We start from the raw sequence: 23,047 nt of genomic DNA, 5'->3' as shown, positions 1-23,047 counted from the left end.
TGCTGCCTGATCTCACATTACTTAACTGCTAATGCTCAGTTTTCCGAATAACAGCCTGATCACCTCCCTGTTTGTCTAACTAATCTAAAGCATATATTTCCTACTTTTCTCTCTATTCCTACAAAAACCACTATTTTCTTTGCTTCTTTTTTTTCTCTGAGCTGATTGCTCTCTGCGGATTGTTTGTTTACATGTATACCTACATGTGAAATTCAACTGCTTACAAAAATTGTAAAATGTCATTCTGGAAGTTCAGCATTTCTCTCCCCCTCCCCAATCAGAATTCTCAAATGATTCTTCTTTTCTGTATAGATCAGTATCCGACGCTGACTCATCCCACAGTGGCGTAAATTGGGGTTAAACTTAAATTCAATATCTGGACTCTGGCTTCCACAAAACAAGTCAATGTAAACTAGAAAGAATAGCATGACTACGACATGAGGGAGACAGGATTTTAAACCCAGCAAATGCCACAGAACTTCTATCATTTCTATTATTATTCAGTTTTGATAGCACCATAGTAAGAATTAAAGATCTTTGCAGTCATGACTCCCCCTAAGCTGACATATGTAGTTAAAATTCCATGCCTTGTGCACTGTGAGTTTCTGAGTCTCTCTTGAAATGTCTTGTATTGAGGGAAAAAAAAAAAAAAGAAAAAAAGAAAAAAAAAAAAAAAGCCAGGAGTTGCTTTCTGGAGCCAAAAGGCATGATGCTTTTATCAAACATGTCCTGCCTCTAAATTTACCCAGCAGTTCTAACATGACAGTGCCAGCCCTGAGAGGGCACAATTGCAGGACCTTTCAAGCAGGTGCTATACCCAAATGCATCCCTACAAGTTCATCTGCAGCGTTGTGCCCAACAGTGAAGCTCAGGGGAGATCTGCAAGTACAGTGCCCTCTCGTAACCCTTCTCTAGTACACAAGTGTCTTTGAAAGCTTTCAAGACCATGGGGAGTAATACAAATGCCAAGCACTCTTACACGTAACGTAATCAAAGTTCATCTGAAGAAACATATTCTGCTTCTGAAGGATGAATAATCCTGAAGTTGGAATACACTAATGTTTTAGTAAAACATGAAAGTGCTACTACTTGATGAAAGCACAAGGGAAATGTGCTGATCTTTGATTAGCACCAGGCATATGTCTCATCAAAATGCGGTGTGTCAGTCAGAGGCAAGCTTATCATGATCAAGTGTCAACACAGGTGATTTTACTATGGACAGACTTCCAAATTCACTAAGGTAAAGAACAGGTACACTTTCATTTGTCTGACCAAACAAATTTTTAGGCGTATACAAGTTTCTGTTTCTCTTCCTTCTCTTTAGTCTGATTGCTCATTTTTATACTGGTAAGTTTAAACAACTTTGGCACCAACAGCCATTGTTTAGCTATACATGTCTGCTTTGCAACTCAATAACCTACTCCATATGTATCTATAATCTCTACTGAAAGGGAAGGTGAAAAGAAGACTGTTCCAAAAAGCTAAGGGGAAATTCTTTTAAGTCTTCTCTTTACCATCTATGCCATCTATGTCTCCATGCTACCACCTTTTTGTTACACGTATCTATTTATATTTACATCTTTGCATTTATTGCTCACTCTAAATTCTTATGAAATACCACAAGTGAATCCAAAATAAAAGGACCTATATTCATTTAAAATCAAATCCACCAGTTCTACATTGTTGCTCATTGTTCTTCTTCCAAAGGCAGGTATATAATTATAGCCACTTTGGTGCATGAAATGGTACAGAGATTTCTATGGTAATTGCTCATTTTAATTGAAAATTGTGTAGGGAAAAACACATTTCATGTGAAGCATGACATTTGCATTTCTTTCTAAAGAATCTAAACTTGTTCAGAGTGAGCTGTAAACTCATATTTTCCAGGAAGACAAATCTTTAAAATTCTGTCCAAGGGGTACGGTGGGAAACTGAGAACAGTTGCAGGAATTTGCTGAGCTCATTAAAAAATCACATACTTCAGGTGGTGAGGACCAGGAAATAACCATTGAATCAGTTTCATATGTAGTATATCTTCTGAAAGAAGACTCTACTCATAATTTATTATTATTATTTCAAGATTGCATAGGCTAAGGGAGAAAATGTCTCAAGTTACATATAGTCTCTGACTCTTTCATAAATATTAAATAAGTATTAAATTGCTGAAAAGGTAGGGGAGGAGGTGTTTCTTTCCAACAAAACATCCTCCTAGCCAAACAAAATCTGTGCTTTAAAACATACCTGCATGGCAGTACAAGAGGCAAAAGAATAAGTTAGGATGTAGCTTTTGGCATTAGTGTACTTGGCACTTCCATGTGTAGAACATGTAAAACAGGAAAAGAAAGAATATGACTTCTAACTTTGAAGTCAATGATTGCATCACAGTTCAGAACACAAAATTACACGATGATGACTTCAACAGTATGTGTAATCTGTTTTTAATAAAGTGGAGACTAACAGTAAATCCCTTGTCAAAAGGCACAGGGACTTGGAAGCAAACTTTCCCTCTCTCTAAACAGAGGACTCTGCTGGCATACAGTTAGCTTTATTTTCATCAGAAAATGTTTTGCAAGATAGGGAAAGCAATTTGTACGACAAAGAAGTATGAATGTCCCATCAAAAACAATCTAGCACTGGAGAGCTTTTCACTACAATTTCCTCTATTTTTGGAACCTATTTTGCCATGTCTTGACAGCTGTTAACTTCCTCTTCTACTGCTGTAGTTGGGACTTCCTTTTGAAGTCCTTCCTTTACCTGAACTCCTGCATTGTACTACAAGATTCACAATTGTTAAAGTCCAGAGCAATCAAAATAATTTTAATCTGATTTATTTTATGCTTTCTTGTAAGAAAACAACTTATGCTTTCTCAAAAGAAAATAACTTATTAGAAGGTTGTAAAATTAAAGGCATGTGATTCTGATTTTGTTCAGACTTTAGAAATATCTCTAATGGATATACATGGAGCTCCTCTAATGTTCTTCTTAGGTAACTTAACCCAGCATCCTCAGGCTCCTACTCAAAAGTTTTCATGAATTTTCAGCTTGAGAAACACAGCTATTAAATAGCAGTTCTCTTAGTGCTGAAGGGAGAAGTAAGACCTTTAGTTTTGGTTAACCCTAGGAGACAGGTTTGAAAAGACTCTAGCTGAGGCACTGCTTTCAATAAATTAAATGTAATGACTGGATCTAGCAGAAAGCTGCTTTTTATAGCCAATGTATGCCTGACTGAGACAAGTAGATAAAGCAAAAAAGAACAAGAAAGTTTTTACAGTTGCATTTGCCATCATTTACTGACAAAATCAAGGTTTTAGAGCTGTAAATATTTCTCATAATCTTGTAACAATAAAGCAAGTATCACTATGTAAAGGAAATATCTTTCTTATACGCAAAGAACAGATACAAATGCACGCTCAATAAAAACACCAATGAGAAGTTCAATTCCCATTTTCAGAAATGACAGAAAGTTTTCTTTATGAGACTTGGATGTACTTCTCAGTGCTTTATGTATATCCAAGTTTGGAGAAGTCACATCAAGATTTCAAAGCTTTTCCTATGTATGAAGGACTAAGCAACTGCTATTGAAGGACCTAGACTTGATCATGTTAGACCTTCTCCCGTCTCATAGATGTTCAGCAGACCCTCTACAAACAAATGATTTGAATCCTAGCATATTCCTCAACATGTTGAGACAAGTTCATTATACAGTACAGTCTTTTAGATTTACGCACTTCAGCTCCTCACATTTCCAGTGTGCTACACAGATCGCGACTATGTACTTAATATTACTGCTTGCCATTCAAATTCTGCTGCTTTAATTCATTGTATTAAAAAGTAACACAAACTTCAATTATTCTTTGTATAATTAGAGATCTAGCTAAAGTATATAGAAAATTAAATTTGTATCAAAATGCCTACACAGTTAAAACTAAACTATTTGCATTTCTCTTCCATCTTTCTCCACGTCCTTTAAAATGCCGCTTAGTTATAAAAGATATAGATTTTACAAGTGTTGGTGTGCTCTACCAATAAACAAGTTCTCCCATTTCTTAGTTTTGCAGGCATTGTTAACCAATTCCAAATCACTAACAATTGAAGAAAAAATGAAGTTCTCAATTTAAGTAAAGGTTATAGGATTAGACTTATGGCACTCAAGTTCGCACCTTATAAGCCTTTCACCTTCAAGTCTACATTCAAAGGGTACTTATGATTTCAAACAAATTGCAAATCAAATGATTACACGCTACAGGAAATTAGATAAAAGAGAAAGGAACCACTTCAACACTGTAAAGAGATTCTATTCAGCTATTATATTAATAGCAAAAATCCATATTTTGATTGCAGCTTCTGCAGGTATAAAATGACAGGTTTTAGACTCTGCTTTCATTCAAACACATAGATCCACACAGCATTTTAAGTCCTGCAGTGTGTTGTAAAGTGTTGAAATTATTTAGCAAGGCATTTGGACAGCTTTTCTTTCACTTTAAACAGATAACTAACTGCACTTCTCATGGCATGTTCAAGAATACATAGCACCTTTCAGAACAAACTCAAGGAGAGAATAAAGTATAAAATACTGTTCAACTGTTGGATGTCCATATCACTAAGATTTACACAAAAATTTTAGCATTTTTGAAGCCAAGTGATGCTTCTATTACTTGTAATTTTTGTTTAAATATCTTTATGGTATCCAGTGTTATCTTTAGGTTGACATTCTTTTATGTAAAATAGAATACTTCACATTTTCAGGTAAGGACAAATGTCTTGGAAATATATTGCATTACAGTGATAATATCCTTCTTTTTCTAAGGTATGAACACTTTCTGGTTCTTTTTCTTAAGTTAACTAAGATTAAAATATTGTGCGTGTCATATTTGGAAAAGAGTACACGGAATAAAAATAAATTTTGATAACCTTTTACAGTAAGAATGTGTGTCACAGCAATTGCATACTGCACTAACAACAAAACGAAGCTCCAGTACACCTGAATCAGGTGATTTTATGTATACATAGGTATGTATGCAAATATATACGTGCAGACAAAATAATAAAATCAAGTTAAAGTTAAAATTATTTCCTTGCCAGTCTTATCATTCATAAATACTCTTTAAAGATATTTTGTAACAAAGTTTTCCAAATCAGCTTGCACTAAGAATTTCATATATTATCTTCCCTTAATAACAACATAATATTTTGTACAAAAGGAAGAAATACAATGAAACATGTTTACCCATGAGAAAAACAGATTAAATAACATATTATTTCATAATTACAGCTGAAAGCACATATTCCTAGAATATATTCCTATTCTTTCAACATTACATATTCCTATTCTTACAACATTACATTACAATTGCAATTCTGTCTTAGAAAAAATGCTGCAGAACCATGAGTTCTGGAAATAATTTACCTTTCTTGTCGTCAAAGTACAGTGTCTGTTGAGCTGGATTTGACCACTGGAGGGAGGTGTTATCGTTTTGATCGACCCTGCAGGTCAAATTTGCCGTTCCCCCTTCAACAACTGTGACATTCTGTGTAAGTGGAAACTGCCCTTGGCTACCTGAGGAGGGATGGGAGGGAAGTAGAAGGGAAGAAAAGGAGGAAAAAAAAGATTTCAGTTGTAGAACTGAATTTATTGCAACAACTACACACAGGTGACTGTGTAAACTATATTCATCAAGAAGTATAATACAAAAAACTGGAGAAAAAAATAGATAATATATTCTCTGCAGAAATGAAACAGAAAAATGAATTTAAGAAATACTGATATTATTTTTCTTTTTTTTCCTGTATGTGATATGATTTAGCTTCAAAGAAGTAGCCTGCAATCTTCATTTTCTAAGACACACATACAAATCCAGATATCCATGATATGAATCCACATAGGGCTCACATATTGCAGACGCATACAGATGTCTCAGTAGAGATAATACTGTTAAAATGCTCCTGAAAACACCACTAAAAACATAATGTAAAATCAACATACCTTTTTTAAACAGACAGGGTAGCCTAGATTCCCTGTTTCATTTTATGATTTTTGAAGAACTCTTGGGATGATGTTTTTTCTGTCAAGTTTGGAATATTGTTGGATAAAAACATAGTGTGAATATAATACCAGATACATCCTCTGCTGAGAGAATATAACCTGATCATATATGAAAATGGAAGCAATGATGTAGTAGTTCTCTTTCACATCTGCGAGTCTATCCCAAAGCATTACAAATCACATTAAGTGTTTGCTGAGAAGTCACTGGGAAAATTTCCAAATACCTCTATACAATATAGGAACAGTATCAGCCAAGTTCTTGAATCACAAGCATTTTCAATGGCATAGTTAGACTGAAGTGTTGCTTTGTGTATTGCAAAAATAGCACCCCTTGCCAAACAGTACATTCTGACAAGAATAGCACAAGGGAGCACAGTAAAAATGTGGGACATCTTCTTTTTTCTTTTTCATAGGGATGGGGAAAGAAAAGAAAATTATCAGAGAGGTATGCTTAATCAGTGCAAGGATACAATGAAAAAATAGATAGTCCAATAGACTAAATCAAATACATGCTTCTTTCTTTTATATGGACCTATTAATACAAGACATGCTCATGTTAGCTAAGTATGCTAGAATAAGAAATATTACAAGATCGGCACTCAAGTGGAATGCATCAGAAGTGAAAAATCCCCTTACTGTCATAGAGGAGAGAATATAAACATAAGTATGTTGAAAAAACTATTGTACCTATTGTATAATAGGTACAATAACACATAAAACTATTGTCTAGTATACAGATTTTCAGATCATTTTACAGATTTTTCAGACCATAGTAAGGAATTACTAAATAAGGAATTAACTGAACTTCTACTTGACCAGATGATGTTGCAATAAATAAATAAATAAATAAAAATGCAGCTCTAGTAAGGTTTTGATAACTGTTCATTTTCCTATACAAAATAATTTTGTTGGCCTTATACCTGGTGTGTAAGTACCAACACCATAAAAGCTCAGAGTATTCTGATAATCCAACAACCTTCATAAGTAGTTTCTTTAAAAAAAACAAACAAACAAACTCTTCTACTACTGAAGTGCTTATAATCTAAATAAATAAATAAATAAATAAGATAAGATAAATCATCAGCAGTGCTAAGAAAGGGAATTTGAAGCTCAAGGCCAGCCTTGGCTGCAGCAACCATGAAATGGAGGATTTCAAGATCCTTAGACCAGCGAGGATGACATACAGCAAGCTCACTACCCTAGACTTCAGGAGAGCTGACTTCAGCCTCTTCAGGGATCTGCTTGATAGTGCTAAATGAGATAAAGTCCTTGAGGGAAAAATGGTCCAAGAAGGCTGAGTAATATTCATGGGTCATCTCCTCCAAGCTCAAGAGCAATGCATCCCAACAAAGAGGAAGTCTTTTTTTGTTGCCCTTGATGTCTCTGATCAGATTTTATTCTATCAATCAGGGCTTTAGCTTTTCTAACCTGATCACAGGCTGCTCAGACTATTTCTCTGTATTCCTCCCAGGCTTCTGTAAGTACATCAATGAAAAAAGGAAAGAGTTGGCCCTCTCTGTAAGACCTGGTTAGTTAGGATATGAAGAAAGCTGAGATTTTGAAGGATTTTTTGCCTGTCTTCACCACTAAGTGTCCTAGCCACATCACCCAAGTTGCAGATGGCAAAATCTGGGACTGGGACAATGAAGAACTGTCCACTATAGAAGATCAGGTTCAAGGCCAAGAAACCTGAAGGCGCATATGTTTGTGAGACCTCATGAGATGAATCCAGTCTGTCTCATCTCAGTAGATCCTCCTGGAAACGATGCTAGGAGAATACTGGTGAAAGCCAATATGGTTTCACTAAAGGCAAATTGTTCCTGACAAGTCTGGTGATGTTCTATGATGAGCTTACAACATTGGTGGATAAGGGAAGAGTAATTGACATCATCTACTTGGCCTTGTAGAAAGCATTTCACCCTGTCCCACAAAACATCCTTATCTGTAAACAAGAGAAACATGGACTTGATGGATGGACTACTTGATGGATAGGGAACTAGCTGGATGGTCACACATAAAGCACTGAGCTCAACAGCTCGATGTCCAGGTGGAGACCAGTAACAGGTAGTATTGGAACAGATGCTATTTTACATCTTCATTGATGACATGGATGACTGGATTAAGTGCAACCTCGTCAAATTTCCACACCAAGCTGCTGGAGGGAATGGAAGCCTTTCAGAGGGACCTATACAGAGGTGGGTCTTCATGTACCTCATGAAGTTCAACAAGATCAAGTGTAAGGTCCTGCCCTGGAGTTGGGGCAATCCCAGGCACAAATATAGGCTGGGTAATGAGTGGATTGAGAGCAGCTCTGAGGACTTGGGGGTGCTGGTTGCTGGAAATCTCACCACGAACCATAATCTGCACATGCAGCTCAGAAAGCCATCTATATCCCAAACTGCTCTAAAAGAAGCTTGTCTAGCTGGTCACAGGAATTGACTGTCCACATCTACTATGCTCTCATGAGACCCCACCTACCTACGGTACTGAGATTAGCTCTGGGACCTCCAACATAAGAAGGACATTGGATCTGTTGGATCTGTTGAGAAAAGTCTAGAGCAGGGCCTTGAGGATGATCAGAGGGCTAAGGTACCTCCGATACAAAGTCAGGCTGAGAGAGCTGGGATTATTCAAGCTGGAGAAGAGAAGGCTTTGGGGAGACTTTATAGCAACCTTCCAGTGTCCATAGGAAAGAAAGAGGAACTTTTTACAAGGACATGAATAGAACAGGACATTAGTACATTATTACAACTTGTGGTCATTTCCCTGGGTCCTGTTTGTTGCCTGGGAGAAGAGGCCAAACCCCTCCTCCTCATAACCTCCCTTCAGGTAGTTATAGAGAGCAGTAAGGTCTTCTCTGAGCCTCCTCTTCTCCAGACTGAACAATCCCAGCTCCCTCACACACTCCTCATAAGATTTGTGCTCCAGATCCCTCACCAGTTTTGTTGCCCTTCTCTGGACCGCTCCAGGGTATTTTGTATAAATACCATCTTCCTGTAGACGTCTAAAGTGCAAAATTTACTATTTACTTATGTTCTTGGTAAGAGGGTATTTACTATTAGCAAGACAACAAATACAGTAAATAAAAATATGAAGTATTGCAAATACTATGTCTATATTAAATACTGCGAAAAATAAATGCGAAAATTCTCATGACATCTTCTGTGTCTGACACTTCATTAATCAAATGCTTCTTCTTGAAAACCACACACTGAGAAATGCTTGATGAGTTAAAAAATCATAAACAAGAGTGGGAAAAAAAAAAAAAAAAAAAAAAAAAAACCAGAAGAGATTTGTCATTTTCTTTCATTTCTTCTCTTTCAACTCCACTGTGTCAAGGAATCTCAAGATATTGCATAAATTGCTTATTGCTTAAATTAGAATTTTAAAAATCCAGAAAAAATGCACACAGCCTGTTATTTCTTCCACTAAATTATAAGATCTTACCAAAGAAATAACCTTCTAAAGTATGAGCTGCAGATAAGAGGCTATGGAGGCTAAAATAGGTTTTGCATATAAAAAGCATTAAACAGAGCCTAGTGCCAATGAAATCTGAATCAGTGACTGTGATTTACATTTGACTATCTTCTGTTCGTATTTTTTAATAAAGAACCAATGTAATGATTCAGAACCCTATTCATATGATTTGGGAAATCTTCCTAGGATTATCCCACATTCTTTTTTGATATTATAGTTCCTACAGTGAACATCTCAACGTGTATGCAATCTCTTATTTACTAATTATGGTCATGCCTTATTGATCAGAACTGCACTTAGAATGTAAAATGCTGCTTAGCCACTTAAGTGGAAACTGCAGGTCCCTGGATCTGAAAGAAGTCTGGAAATTTTTTTTTCCTCTTACCCCTGTATTGAGTGCTGATGTTTTAGAAATTAATCAAATAAAATTAACAGAGCATACAAAAGTCAAAGGAAAGAATTCCCCCTATCCCTTATCAATACAGAAAATGCATATAGTTTGATTGGAAGCCTGCAGTGAAATAAGAGATATAAAGAAAATGAGCCAATAATTTTGGAAATTAGCTTAAGAGGAAGAAAGGAAGACTGTATGCAAGATAGAAAAATAGAAAAAGCAAGAGCAAAAGAATGAGTACATATCTTAAACAAGAACAAAACTTCTAGTAAATTACGGAAAACTAAGACAAAAAACATTTAGATTAACTTTTTTGCTTATACCAGCTTCTCACTTGAGTTACTGAAGGACATCTGAGACAAGAGAAAAGGTTTATAAAAGCCCAGAAGCAGATAAATAAATGCTATAGAAAGCATGAGGCCATTTAAAATAGTATTAAATGAGGCTTTTATGCCACTGAGCTCTGGTCCTTGTAGGAGAAGTCTCATTTCTGTTAAGCAGGTAGTATGTGCTCACAAAGCACAGAAGAGAAGCTGCCAGCCCTCAGCATGACCATTTACAGCAATATCCTTTACCATCATTGAAGCATACAAGGTTTTCCCAGCTATCTCTAAGTACCATCATTTAGCAATGGGGGCAGCAGCTTCTGCACCAGCACATTAACTCATGGCTGGAGGCTATCAACTGGAATCAGAATATCATTTCCAATGGGACTTGCTTTGGAAAACATCATCATACCTAGGATATCCTGTTACCATTGCAAAAAACAAACAAACAAAAAAACACTCATATCCTGTAGAACTGAGTATGATAGTTCTGACCCATACAGATAGTCCCATTAAGTCAAGAGTGGTTAGTGGTGAGCTTTCAGGAAGAAGGCAGGCATGACTGAGGGCAGATTATTCAGATTCAACAAACCCGGTATGTTGAAAGAAACACATCTTTCATCATTTCAAGATATGGAAATTACCTCTGTGGTTCTCTAGTATGGAAATTTTATAATATTTAATAATGAATGTTAAACTTCGCCTTAACTTCTTCCTTAAAACTGCAGCAGACATTGAATGAGAAAACATTCTTTAAGAAAAACATTCCACCTTTAAGAAGTCTAGCAATGGAAATCCCAATGGCACCTCTGGTAACTTATTTTAGTGAGTAACAGTCATCACTGTTTAAATGAAAAAAAAAAAAACAAAAAAAACCAACGTATTTCTGGTAGTCTGAATTAGTCTTACTGCAGCACTGAGCATCCATGGGCTCTTGTTACATCTTCTTCCCTGCTCTGAAGAGCCCTCTATTATCAAATTTCTCTTTCTTCTGCCGGTACTTACAGATTATGATCATATCATCCATTAAACTTATCTTTGATAAGCTAAATAAATTGAGCTCCTAAGTCTTGCTGTAGAAATCACATTTTTCTAATCCTTTAATTAGTCTGTGGCCCTTCTCTGTGTCCTTTTCTAATTTTCATCTTTTTTTTTCTGAAGTGTGGATTCCAGACTGGAGACCCCAGTGTAGCGGTCACAGGAGCAACAGATACAATGGTCTTACTTCTTTACCAGCCTTTCACAGTGTTGTTTGTATACCTATGTGAAGCTCTTTGGCCCTGGGTGACTGCCTGTCTACCACAATGCTGGTACTATTCCTCAGATACTGCTCCCCATTCTGCTTCTGCTACCTCCTCTTGTAGCTCCTACATGCATGTCCTTATGCTTCACACCACACTGAAACATGCATCTCTGAGCTAAGTGACCCATGCTCTTCATTATCCCATACATCCACAGTTGCTGTGGCACTGGCAACTTTACTGGCAACAATTTTGTTTCCCAGGGTGTTTCTAAAAACCAACCCTGAAAAACATAGGAATAGTACAGTACCACCTGCTTTTTTCCCTGTGAAGTAAAGCACTGAGACTTCTTACTTATCATCCTGTTTGTTTGTTTGTCTCTTTTTTCAAACAGTTCTTATCTGCTTAATGCTCTTAATGCTTATAAGGTTGGTTCTGAATAAGTTTTGTTTATTAATCAATATGCCGTGGCATTTCAAGTCAAATGCCTTACGGAAGTCAAAACATTTTAAAGATTATGGTTACATTTTTCCAGGCATAACTATAACTTTCAAAATCATTTAAGTATTGAATTAGTCCAATATTAATTGAAAAATATATACAAAAACATGTTGAAAATAAATTCATTCTTAAAGAAGCTTTTTTTTTTTTATAGCAGATCATGATAAAAGTTTCTGTTAAGGCAGAAAATCTAGCTGCAAATGAATGTTCATATTTCCTTTAATGCTGGTGATGACACTGAGACATAATCCCATAAAAATAAGAGAAATCTCAGATTTCAAAACCTGATTTATATTCCTAAATCTACTATTGACCTGACGCAGGACTTCAGTCAATTCATTAAACCTATGCTGCTGCTCACTGTACACAAAAGAAATAGTGATACTTGTTCAATTTGTAAAATATTTCAATTAAAAATGATACTTTTTTTTTTAACGTTTTTACTTTTTCTTTTCTGACTACCATACTGCTGCTAATTGCAATACAGAGAAATCTACTTATATAGGGAACAGGAGTTTTTTGTAGAAATAAACTTCATTATTTTATTTCAATTTAAAGGATAAAAACTTGTAGTAATTCACCGCTTATATTTTTTAAATCACACATAACTTCTCATTTGTGCTTACACACTGTTAATTAGAACTTCTATATTCATCTTTGTTCTACAAATGATTTGAGGGTCTCCCCACCAAAACATAACTCCTCTACAGGGAGAAGTTCCCATTATAGGAACGGCAATTTCAAAAAACAAATGACTACATTTGCAGATTCATTCATTTAATTTAAATAGTAAATATGCCAATTTGGAACACAGTCAAGAAGTAACATCAGAAAGACTATGTGGATTCCCAGGAATTTTAATATGAATTCCAAACCTGAAGTATGAATCCAAGTCTATCTAAATTTCTTTAACTTTTAGGTTGGACTGACCAATGACACAAACATAAATTCTTGCATTATACTTACTTTATCTTGTTGAAAAAACAAAACTGATAATGACAGTAACAAAAACCACAATTCTATTAATAGGAAGCCATATCGAACAGAATTGTTCTTTACTCCAGGATAACTTCAATGTGCTCAACAAATGAAAAGAAAGGAATAAAGAACTTGACATATGACTTAATAATAGTTAATTATAAGGTAAATTTCAATCTTCAGTAGAAAATTTCTAAGCACTTCCCACACTACTCATCAGTGCAGTCAGCACTTCCCAAATATATCACCTTCCAGATTTCATTGTGCTATCTGAAACCAAGAGATTTTGTTTGCCTCTCACCAGATGGTCGCCACAATGAAGCAACTCAGTATCCTTCCCTTCTATTCTTTGAGCACAAGCAGTCAGGATGCTATACTCCACTACAGGAGTCTCAGCATCATATTACAGAACAGAAATTCCATATTTCCAAGTTATGGAAAGGATGTTGGAATTTGGTATTTGTTCTATAGACAAGTACTGAGACTTGCTATACAATTGTCATATGGGATTACATGATGATAAAGGACCCAAGGCTGGCAAAGGCCAGGGTTCTCTTAAAAGCAGGCATCCACAAGTACTGCAGAGTTTTGCTGCCTGTCAGGTTTTAAAAAATGTAGAAAAAAGCATGGAGCTGAGCAGTGCCAGGAATAATGGAATTATCCCTGCTTAGCTGGGAGAAATTTAAGGTGAAAGTGGGTTGTAAACTCAGAATGAAAAGGTAAGATGGGTCAGGGGAGACAGTACGAATGTTAAGTCTTTCCCATACAATTTATTTTGGACTAATCAGAAATCCCTCCTCAAATGCTACATACTAAGTGTTTAAGGAACATTTTATTTTTATAGAGAAAATACAGAAATGTAAAATTATACGTACTCTTCTGAACAAAGCTTTTTAGATAAGTTCAGTGCAATTTAGTTTTTACTTTATCATTAACTAAGTTGAATGAAGTAATGGAATCACTGCAAAAAGAGTGTGTCATTTAGATATCATTGTCATCATGCTGTATTTCTTTTCACATTTTATGAAGCTTTGTTAGTAAAACTGTTGTGCCTAGATGGAGCTATAGTTAAGTATATTCCACTACAGGTTGCTGCATAGAAGACCAGCATTATGTTCTTGTTGAATAGACAGGTTCATATCTCATTAGCCACAAGCTGTTTCTAGTCAAGAAAGGCTTTTTTACCCCCAAATCATGGCTCAATTGCTTTTACAGATTTTTAAAACTGATTTTATCTCAGTATGTGACAAGACCACGGGTGGCAAAATAATAAACAAGTTTGGAAATATTTGCCTTGTGAGTTCATCTCATGTTTATCTGTTTATATTTTGGGGTGGGTTTTTTGTACTTTTTTTGCAATTAAAATGAAAGCTATTTAATGAGTTTAACACTTCAGTTTGATGGTTAGGTTATATCTCTAATCCATTTACCAGACTAATTATAAATGTCATTTGGTGGCTATAAACACCAAGAAAACAGATTTTTCCCTTTATTTTTGCGTATGCAGAGGTCTGTTTTTGCAGGAAACAATTATAAATTAAGAGCTTCGCAGTATCAGTACAGCATGCTTTGCCTACTCATTTCACTATTTTTTCAGACAGCCATAAAAAGAAACGTGTGCAGAATGAGAGGAGGGAGCAAACAAGAGGTGACAACAGTGAGTTAGTAACCTTCTGGCACACTGACTCTACCTCCTCCTACAAGCCTGGCTGCCCAACATCCCAATGAGGCAAAGGAAGTCTATCAGCATATGTGACGGGAAGAACAAAGCTTACAGTTTTGTTTATTCTTGCTCAGAAAACAGAGGTGAAATAAGAAAAACATGAATCTCTTTCCTGATACCATTTTCCCAAGCATAATTTGCTACACAAACTTTGACTAGGTCAAATATCCTTTAGTAATTTTCTGTCTTAATAGCAATAACTTAGTCCTATATCTGGATTGCATGCGTATTTTTGAGTTCATCTCCAGAAAGAATGTCCTGAAAGAAACAAACAGAGAGAGGGGAGGAAAAAAAATAAAAAAAGAGTGGTAACTATTACATGCTCCAGTAACAAAATTGCTTGCAGAGAAAATTAGGGCTAATGAGAGCACTGCAGAAACTTACTACAGAATGAGAGGTTTAGGAGAAAGGGAGAAGAAACAACTCAGAAAATAACTGTTCCTTCAAAACTTTGTGTTTGAGGTCATCATGTTTTTTCAGATTTTTAAGCAATTACTAAAACAATCCAAAAGACAAGAGCACACCGGGATAACCACTGATTTCAGGCTATAGAATTTACATTACATAGCAGAAATACAAAAGGAGTAACCCTTTGTTACTTCCCTCACTCCTCAAATTTCAGGCATATGTTTCTCCAATGGCAGCTAACTCAGAATATAATTGATTTGGTTTATACTACAATGAAATAGTTTGTAGATTAAAAAAATAATAATAATTAGAAAATTACATATTTAAGTACTATTACTCCATAAACAGGAAAATGTGTGTGTGTGTGAAAGAGAGAAGGAAATAGAAAGCCTGCACTTTAGTGCTTTTTCCTAGGAGCCGTGCAGAAATGTATATTATTTTTAACTCTCTTCATGACTATTGCCATGGTATTATTTGCTTATGGAGAAGAATATTTATTGATTTGTTATTTTTTGAAAAGGGGAAAAGGCATTTCCCTCCAGCACTCTAAATTACTGGTGGGAGTTTCAAGCCTAAAAATAATTAAAGTGAACTTCATCTTCCCACGGATGTGATAGCACAATGCTGAACTTTATGCTTCTCATAAGTGCAAATATGGCTTAGAGCTTAGTGCTGCTTTTTGCTTTGAAGTGCTATGCATAACTTTTTGTGTTTCTACAAACTGTAAAGCTCTTTTTTCTCTAAAGGCAGGTAGGTATCTAACCCCAGCAGAAAGAATGAGGAAAAGACACTTTATTTCTTTGAGGATCTGGGCCACGGTGTCTCCACATTTCAGTTCTGAATGTGTAAAATGAGAATAACAGCATTTTCTTACTTCCCAACACCGTTTCATGAAGAAAATGCACCAAAAAATTATTCACAATCCAGATTGTAGGGTAATAGAAGAAAAACAGGTAGATGTAATGGTGACAAATACACCTATCATTCAACCCTACCAAATCTATCATTTGCTATTAAGAACACAGTATGTGCTTTCTTCTCCTCCCCCCAAGTCTAAGCAATTCATCACAGTTATCAGTACTTTTTTTACAGTTAACAAAAAAGTACAGAATCACAGAATCACAGAATCACAGAATCACAGAATCACCCGGGTTGGAAGGGACCTCAAGGATCATGTAGTTCCAACCCCCCTGCCTAGCAGGGCCACCAAACATACACATTTAGATCAGGTTGCCCAGGACCCCGTCCAACCTGGCCTTGAACACGTCCAGGGACGGGGCATCCACAACCTCCCTGGGCAGCCCGTTCCAGGGCCTAACCACTCTCCTCGTAAAGAACTTCCCCCTAACATCCAACCTAAATCTTCCCTCCTTCAACTTGGATCCATTTCCCCTAGTCCTGCTATTGTCAGCCCTTTTGAAGAGTTTACTCCCCTCCTGGGTGTAGGTTCCCTTCAGGTATTGATAGGCTGCAATGAGGTCGCCCCGCAGCCTTCTCTTCTCCAGGCTGAACAAGCCCAACTCCCTCAGCCTGTCCTCATAGGGGAGGTGCTCTAGCCCCCTGATCATCTTAGTCGCCCTCCTCTGGACCCTTTCCAAAATCTCCATGTCTTTCTTGTACTGAGGGCTCCACACCTGGACACAGTACTCCAGATGGGGCCTCACAAGAGCCGAGTAGAGAGGGACAATCACTTCCCTGTCCCTGCTTCCTACAGAAGATCACTTCTCATTAAAGTCTGCCCAGAACATCTGTTGGTCTAGGTCAGTGTCAAATATTGTCAACTTCATACCATCTACACACTTGGTCATTTATGCTACTCAAAATACCCTTTCATGAATACATTTTAGTACTTACAGACAGGCTGAGCACAAAGGTACAACTTATATTGACAGAACTGAAGTCATGACTTAGAGGCCTCATCTGGAGTACTGTGTCCAGTTCTGGGCTTCCCAGTACAAAAAAGACAGGGATCTCTTGGAAAGAGTCCAACAGAGGGCCACAAAGATGTTGAAGGGCCTGGAGCATCTCCCCTATGAAGAAAGGCTAAGTGAACTGGGTCTGTTCAGCCTTGAGAAAAGAAGACTGAGAGGGGACCTGATCCAGGTCTATAAATATCTAAGGTGTGGGGGGAGGCCAGACTGTTTTCAGCAGTGTGTGGAGACAGGACAAGGGGAAACGGCCAGAAACTGGAGTATAGGAAGTTCTGCACAAATGTGTGCAAGAACTTCTTTACGGTGAGGGTGATGGAGCACTGGAACAGGCTGTCCAGGGAGGTTGTGGAGTCTCCTTCTCTGGAGATGTTCAAGACCCGCCTGACACCTACTTGTGCGACCTGGTGTAGGGAACCTGCTTTGGCAGGGGGGTTGGACTCCATGATCTCTGGAAGTCCCTTCCAACCCCTACGATTCTGTGATTCTGTGTTTTCAGAAACAACAGAATTCATAAGGGGCTTTAAGGACAAAATTAAATCCATAGTTTTTAATATAAAGAATGCCAACAGGGTAAGATCATAACTATGCCATTTCTACAATGAGCAGTGAAACTAACGTATATTAGAAATTTAATGTAAAGTGTATTTTCAATGGGAATATATATGAAATTCAAGCAATGATAGCCCAACTTAAAAAGTGGCTTTTGCAGAGAATGGAGGAAACCTTCTATCTCATCCATTTTAGTCTTTCCTCCTGAAAAACATCATATAGGTAAAACAGTGGTCAAGCAGCCTGTGCAACTCATCTTTGCAGTGCCACTGCTTCGTATTTCAGTTCAGCATCAAAAGTGGTCAATACAAGCATTTCTCAAGAGTGCTGGCTCTTGAGAGCTCATTATTTGGGGTTAAAAATCAATTATGTTACTGGAACATAGCATCTCGAGACAGCCCCCTGCCTAAGCACTGCTTTCTATCTTCTGATGAACTGCTTATATACAACAAACAGTTGAAAGTATGAAGTACTCCAGCTTTGAATACACTTACATCTTGAAAAGCCTCCATAGAAGAAAACGTGGGCAAAAGTACTAAGTGGCAATTTAAAGCAAAAGGTCCCATTCAGGTATGTGTATATTTTTTATTACATGAAGTGGTAAGGATTTTTATACTAGTTTATTATTTTAAAATGCTTCTGTCGCAATATGTTTCAAGGACAAGCTCTCGAGAAACAATATATCCCATTTTAGAATGAGTGGTTACATTTTATCTGGCCAACAATTATGCATATGTAATGATATCATGAATAGATTTGCATAAACTGAGAATGCTCATGTATGTATTTTCATGAAAAACAATATTTAGGTAACATTGGTCTTTAGGATATTACCTTACCAGAATGATGGAGTACTTTATTTTGCACTATGTGAGTGACCTGATTAATAGCCAAATGGCAGAATTTCAGCCTCCATTTCAGGCACACCATAGTCTCATGCAATGATACAGAACCTTTCACAGTCTCCCCATGCTGGAGGCACTGACAGTGGTCAGCTGGCAGTAGAGGTGGCATGAGTTCTGAGCAAAAGGTCTCCAAGTAGGTTATTTTAGAGAAAAGCTGCATATAGGAGGAAAATGAATCTGAATAGTTACCACAAAGGAGTTACAAAAGAAAGAACTTAATGTTGTCAATTTTTCTAAAGCTGTTTTAACAGTACTGGGGACACCCAAATCCAGCACCCCATCAGCGAGCCAGCAATTCTGAAGTGCATGCAGCAAAAAGATTTCTGACACCAACCTTATTCTGACACGCAATGGAACAATAGGACAACTGAGTTTAAATGTCATGGGAACGCATATATGCATGCATATTGTCAGTCAAAAAGTAAAGCACACAGCTACACATACTATCTGACTTTACACTGGGAGTTCTTCATACATCACATCAAATAACAATCATGCGGATGTTTAGCAATGATAAAATTCTGCAATTTTAAAATACTCTGCCTGTGTGATTTGAACAAAATGTGTTAATAGATAATCCATTAGCAAGTACTTATAGCAGTCCTAAAAGTAACTGTAATGAAATGCAATCTAAAGTGCACCACATTCACACATTCTTCCGTGCTCTCTCCATGCAATAACTCATTGCAAGCAACAGGTGTCTGGCACTGTGATGGAATGACACAGCAACTGACCCTCTTGAAGTCCACTGAAATTCCAAAAGTGCAAAACAAACAGAAAACAAATCAAAATGAACACAACTGTGTTAATGCACTCCAACCTGGCACAGCAAGGTTCCAGTTCTGGGAGATGGACGCAAGGCCCGAATGAACATTTTGTGTGACAACTTTCCTTTCTAGTTCTCCACATTCAAAATACCAGAAAATGCAGATAAGCACCGAAAGACTTTTATGGTTACCCGAATATATTGCAAATCTCATCTGTTCTTTAAAATGTGCAATTAACACAAGTTCTTTTTATTTAAAAATAATAATAATAATAAAAAGAAACCAAGAATTGTTTACAATGAGATATGTGGGTGTAAGATATTACTCTGTAAGATATTATTCTGTCAACGTCTGTGTCTCAAAGTTTGCTGGGGACACCTATGGACTTGTTCAAGTCCAGACAAGTCCCGAGCAAGGACGGTGAAAACCTTTGTCTTAAGGAGACAGATGGACAAGTCCAGGCAAGCCCTAGGCAAAGGTTGTGAAATCCTTTGTCTGGGGGAACGCAGATGGGCAAGGCCGGGGCAACTAGAGCGAGATGAACTGCAGCTAAATAGCTGTGAAGTGCTCCTTTGTGTGGACCTATCTCAGGATGATGGGCCATCTTAGAGGGTACTCAATGACTCTTGCTCGAAGCCCATCCTTGTCACGTAGGCAGGAGAACAAGGAGGATAAAAGAGGAACTGAAAACCACGAGAAGGAATTCAAGGAGAGAGAGAAATTCAGGGAGAGAGAGGAATTCCGGAAGATAGAGGGATTCCTGAAGATTGAGGTGATTCCTGCATAGTGTTGAACTCTCCTGAGCCTGCTGCCGGACTGCTGTTGCTGCTTCAAGAATTGGCTCCTCGACTTCCTCGTCTACCTGCCTGCTGCCCAAGTCCGGCCATGCTGCTGCTCCCCGTCTTCTGCTGCGTTCTGCCCGTGACCTTCAAACACCGTGCAACGGGACCGCTGCTGGATCCTGCTGGTGACTATCCCCGCTTTACGCAACTCCTGCTTCTTTTCCATCTTTTCTATCGCCCTCCTTCCCTTCCCCGTCTCCCTGATTAGGTCTTAGTAATAAACTGGATGCAACAACATATGAACCGTTGTTTCTTAATCTCACACCGGGTATACAGATATTAAAGAACCTCATCTCCCTCCTATAAATTGGAGCGAGACAGTGGGTCTGAAAATACATTTTCATATTCTAACAATAAACCTCTCCATATCTAGAAATCGAAAAACTACTATAAGGCAATGCACGAAGTTTACAACAATATACCAACCATTCCTCTTTTAGGAATGTGACATCCAGAAGCAGCTTCACAGGTGATGAAAAATATCAAACTATCAACCACATTTCTCCAAAATCATAAATGAGGGTATTGGATCTTTCTCAGAGAAAAAAATTGCCAGAAAGATTAAAAAGATGTGCAACTTCAAGAATGCCCAGAAAATTAATTATAGCCCCAGAAAAGCCCTTTATCTTGCTGGAATGCTGTCTGAAAGGTTGATCATCAGACCAACAGATTTCTGTCTCTCTCCTTGCAACAAAAATACTTGAAAGGCCAGCAATCTAAGAAGTGAGAAAACTACAGTCATTCAGGGATGCTCACAAGAAGACAAAATCACTCACTTAATCCTAGACTGAACTCCCCTTCTTTTTTTCCTTTTTTTCCTTTTTTTTTTTTTTTTTTTTTGCTTTTTTTCTCTTTCCATGCACTCCTTCAGTTTCATTTGTTTTTACCGGAAGGAGATGCAGCTTCATTGCAGCAGCATTTTGTATATGCTATTCTTTCAGATCATACTAGTATGGATACATGGAAAACTACAAATACCTATCTACAGAGCACATGGTAAAAGCAGCTAATGCATTTAAGCTGTAAATGAATCCACAGGTGTGCTCTTCAAACCAATGTTTCCATCTTTTCCATGAATTAAAAATTTTATGTGAGCTATTAAGTATTAATAACTGCAATGCTGGTCAAACTGTCCACTGGACATTATCAGCCATTACTGGATTTTACATGCTGAGCTCATGTTACTTAAGCTTCCTTACACCTGAGCAGTGCTCAGTTCTGTCTTAGTGTCCATCCACAGGCAGCATGTATTACCCTTTCATTCAAGTCAGAAATTCAGCTGATCTGCTTGCAGAACCTGTGCTGACAGATACTTCAGCGGAGTAATCACAGCTTCTTGCCCTTCCTATTAAAACCTTGGCTGAAATACTCTGGGCACATATTAAAGTTTCTACCTTAATATTAGTGAAGATATTTTTGTTGAAAAAAGTAATGCCTAGCAAAGACTGAAGCTACCAAGAATTCAGAAGTAATTTAGAACATTGTTTTGGCTAAAGGAAAAGTAAATTTAGATTAAAAATAGTAAAAATATTTATTTTTCCCAAAGCATCAAAAGCAAACTTTTGGTTGACAAAAGATAAAATAACTTAAGGAAAAAAAATCATTTCAGTGAAAGAGAATTACACAACAAAGAAAGAATGGCATAGAATCTGATTATTTTCTCCATTTTGTCACAACCATTTCTTTGCTTCCATTTCTGAGACATTTCAAACTGATTGAAAAAAAAAAAAATGCTCTCCAATTACTAACTCATCAAAACAAAACAAAACAAGACAAAACAAAACAAAACGGATCTCTCCAGTAGTTGTTCTTCTCTCTATCCTTGAAATAGATAATGGAGTCCCATGTTCAAGTGCACCATCTGGCAGGACATAATTTTTGTCCAGCTATCTGCCAGCTTTTCAACCCGACTTTCCACCTGAGCAGAACATAATCAAGGTTTAAAATCATGCAGCTTCTAGCTTTGTCTCACTGAAATTTCATCTAAGGGAGCTAAAAAGCAACAGAAGATGCAGCTGTACAAGTCAGCTCCAAGCAGTTCTGTACCTCACACAAATTCTAACCTCAAAGAGTATTCAGGAAACTGATGTGGATTCCCAAAAACCATAACAAAACCGAACTGCTTTGCCTTATTTATGCATACCGTTGCAAGAACTCACTTAGCACTTTAAACCTCCTGCTTTGAAACAGCAGCTGAAATGTTTCACTGTAAATGCAGTCAGGAGAATGTGAAAATGAAGAGTTCTAGGTTTGTCTTATTACATGCATACATAAAAGCTTTTATTGTTAAAATATAATATTCCTGTTCGCAAATAAGTATGCAAAGAAACAGGAGGTGGTAACAAAGAAGAACAGTGATACAGACATTGATAAAAAAATTTTTCATGTGGATTTGCCTTCTTTGTACTTCAGACTGTATATTTGAATTATAATAGAACAGAATACTTAAACATTGATCTTACTGCCTCTTCTTTTGGAAACCAATCTGAACAAAAGTCACCTATCACTGCATTTGTTCATTAAATAAATCTTTGCTATACGCACTGAACTTCGCAAATCTGTTCAGCTTCCTTCAGATTATATGTAATCCTCAAATACAAAAAAAAGAAAAAGCAAAGGCAGAAAAAACTGATTTTGATCAGAGATGCTAAATGCAATGTTTTAATTAGCTGTTTTGATAACCCGATTACAGGATTCTTTTTCCTTGAAATACTCTGTATTTGTAAATATTAAAGTATTCTAGAAGTAAACGGTGATCAATACCAAGAATTCAGATACTTAAGTTCTACCAATTTAATATGGCCAAATTTAACTTCCAAATTAAATTCCCTTAACAACAAGCCTATATACTGCATAATTTATTAGGAAAAAGAGGGAGGATAAGAGGCAGTACCGTCTTAAAGGTGGGAAATACAGTACCTTCACGTGATTTTGACATTAACAACTTTCTGTTGATGACTAC

General features: G+C 37.0%; 1 protein-coding gene across 1 annotated transcript in view; it reads right to left on the bottom strand.

Moving 5' to 3' along the window:
- The window catches only part of CADM2 (cell adhesion molecule 2), a gene marked incomplete at both ends in the record, with an annotated part of 624,831 nt that overhangs the window by 179,841 nt on the left and 421,943 nt on the right, over positions 1 to 23,047 (bottom strand). The window contains one exon of the mRNA XM_079549178.1: positions 5,408 to 5,557. Within this exon, the coding sequence (XP_079405304.1) occupies positions 5,408 to 5,557 (150 nt within the window). The remainder of the gene's footprint in view (positions 1 to 5,407; positions 5,558 to 23,047) is intronic.

Source organism: Tetrao urogallus (genome assembly GCF_951394365.1).
Source record: "Tetrao urogallus genome assembly, chromosome: 1".
Classification (NCBI taxonomy): Eukaryota; Metazoa; Chordata; class Aves; order Galliformes; family Phasianidae; genus Tetrao; species Tetrao urogallus.
The sequence above is the reverse complement of the archived record's forward strand: the minus strand, read 5'-3'. Positions and strand labels throughout refer to the sequence as shown.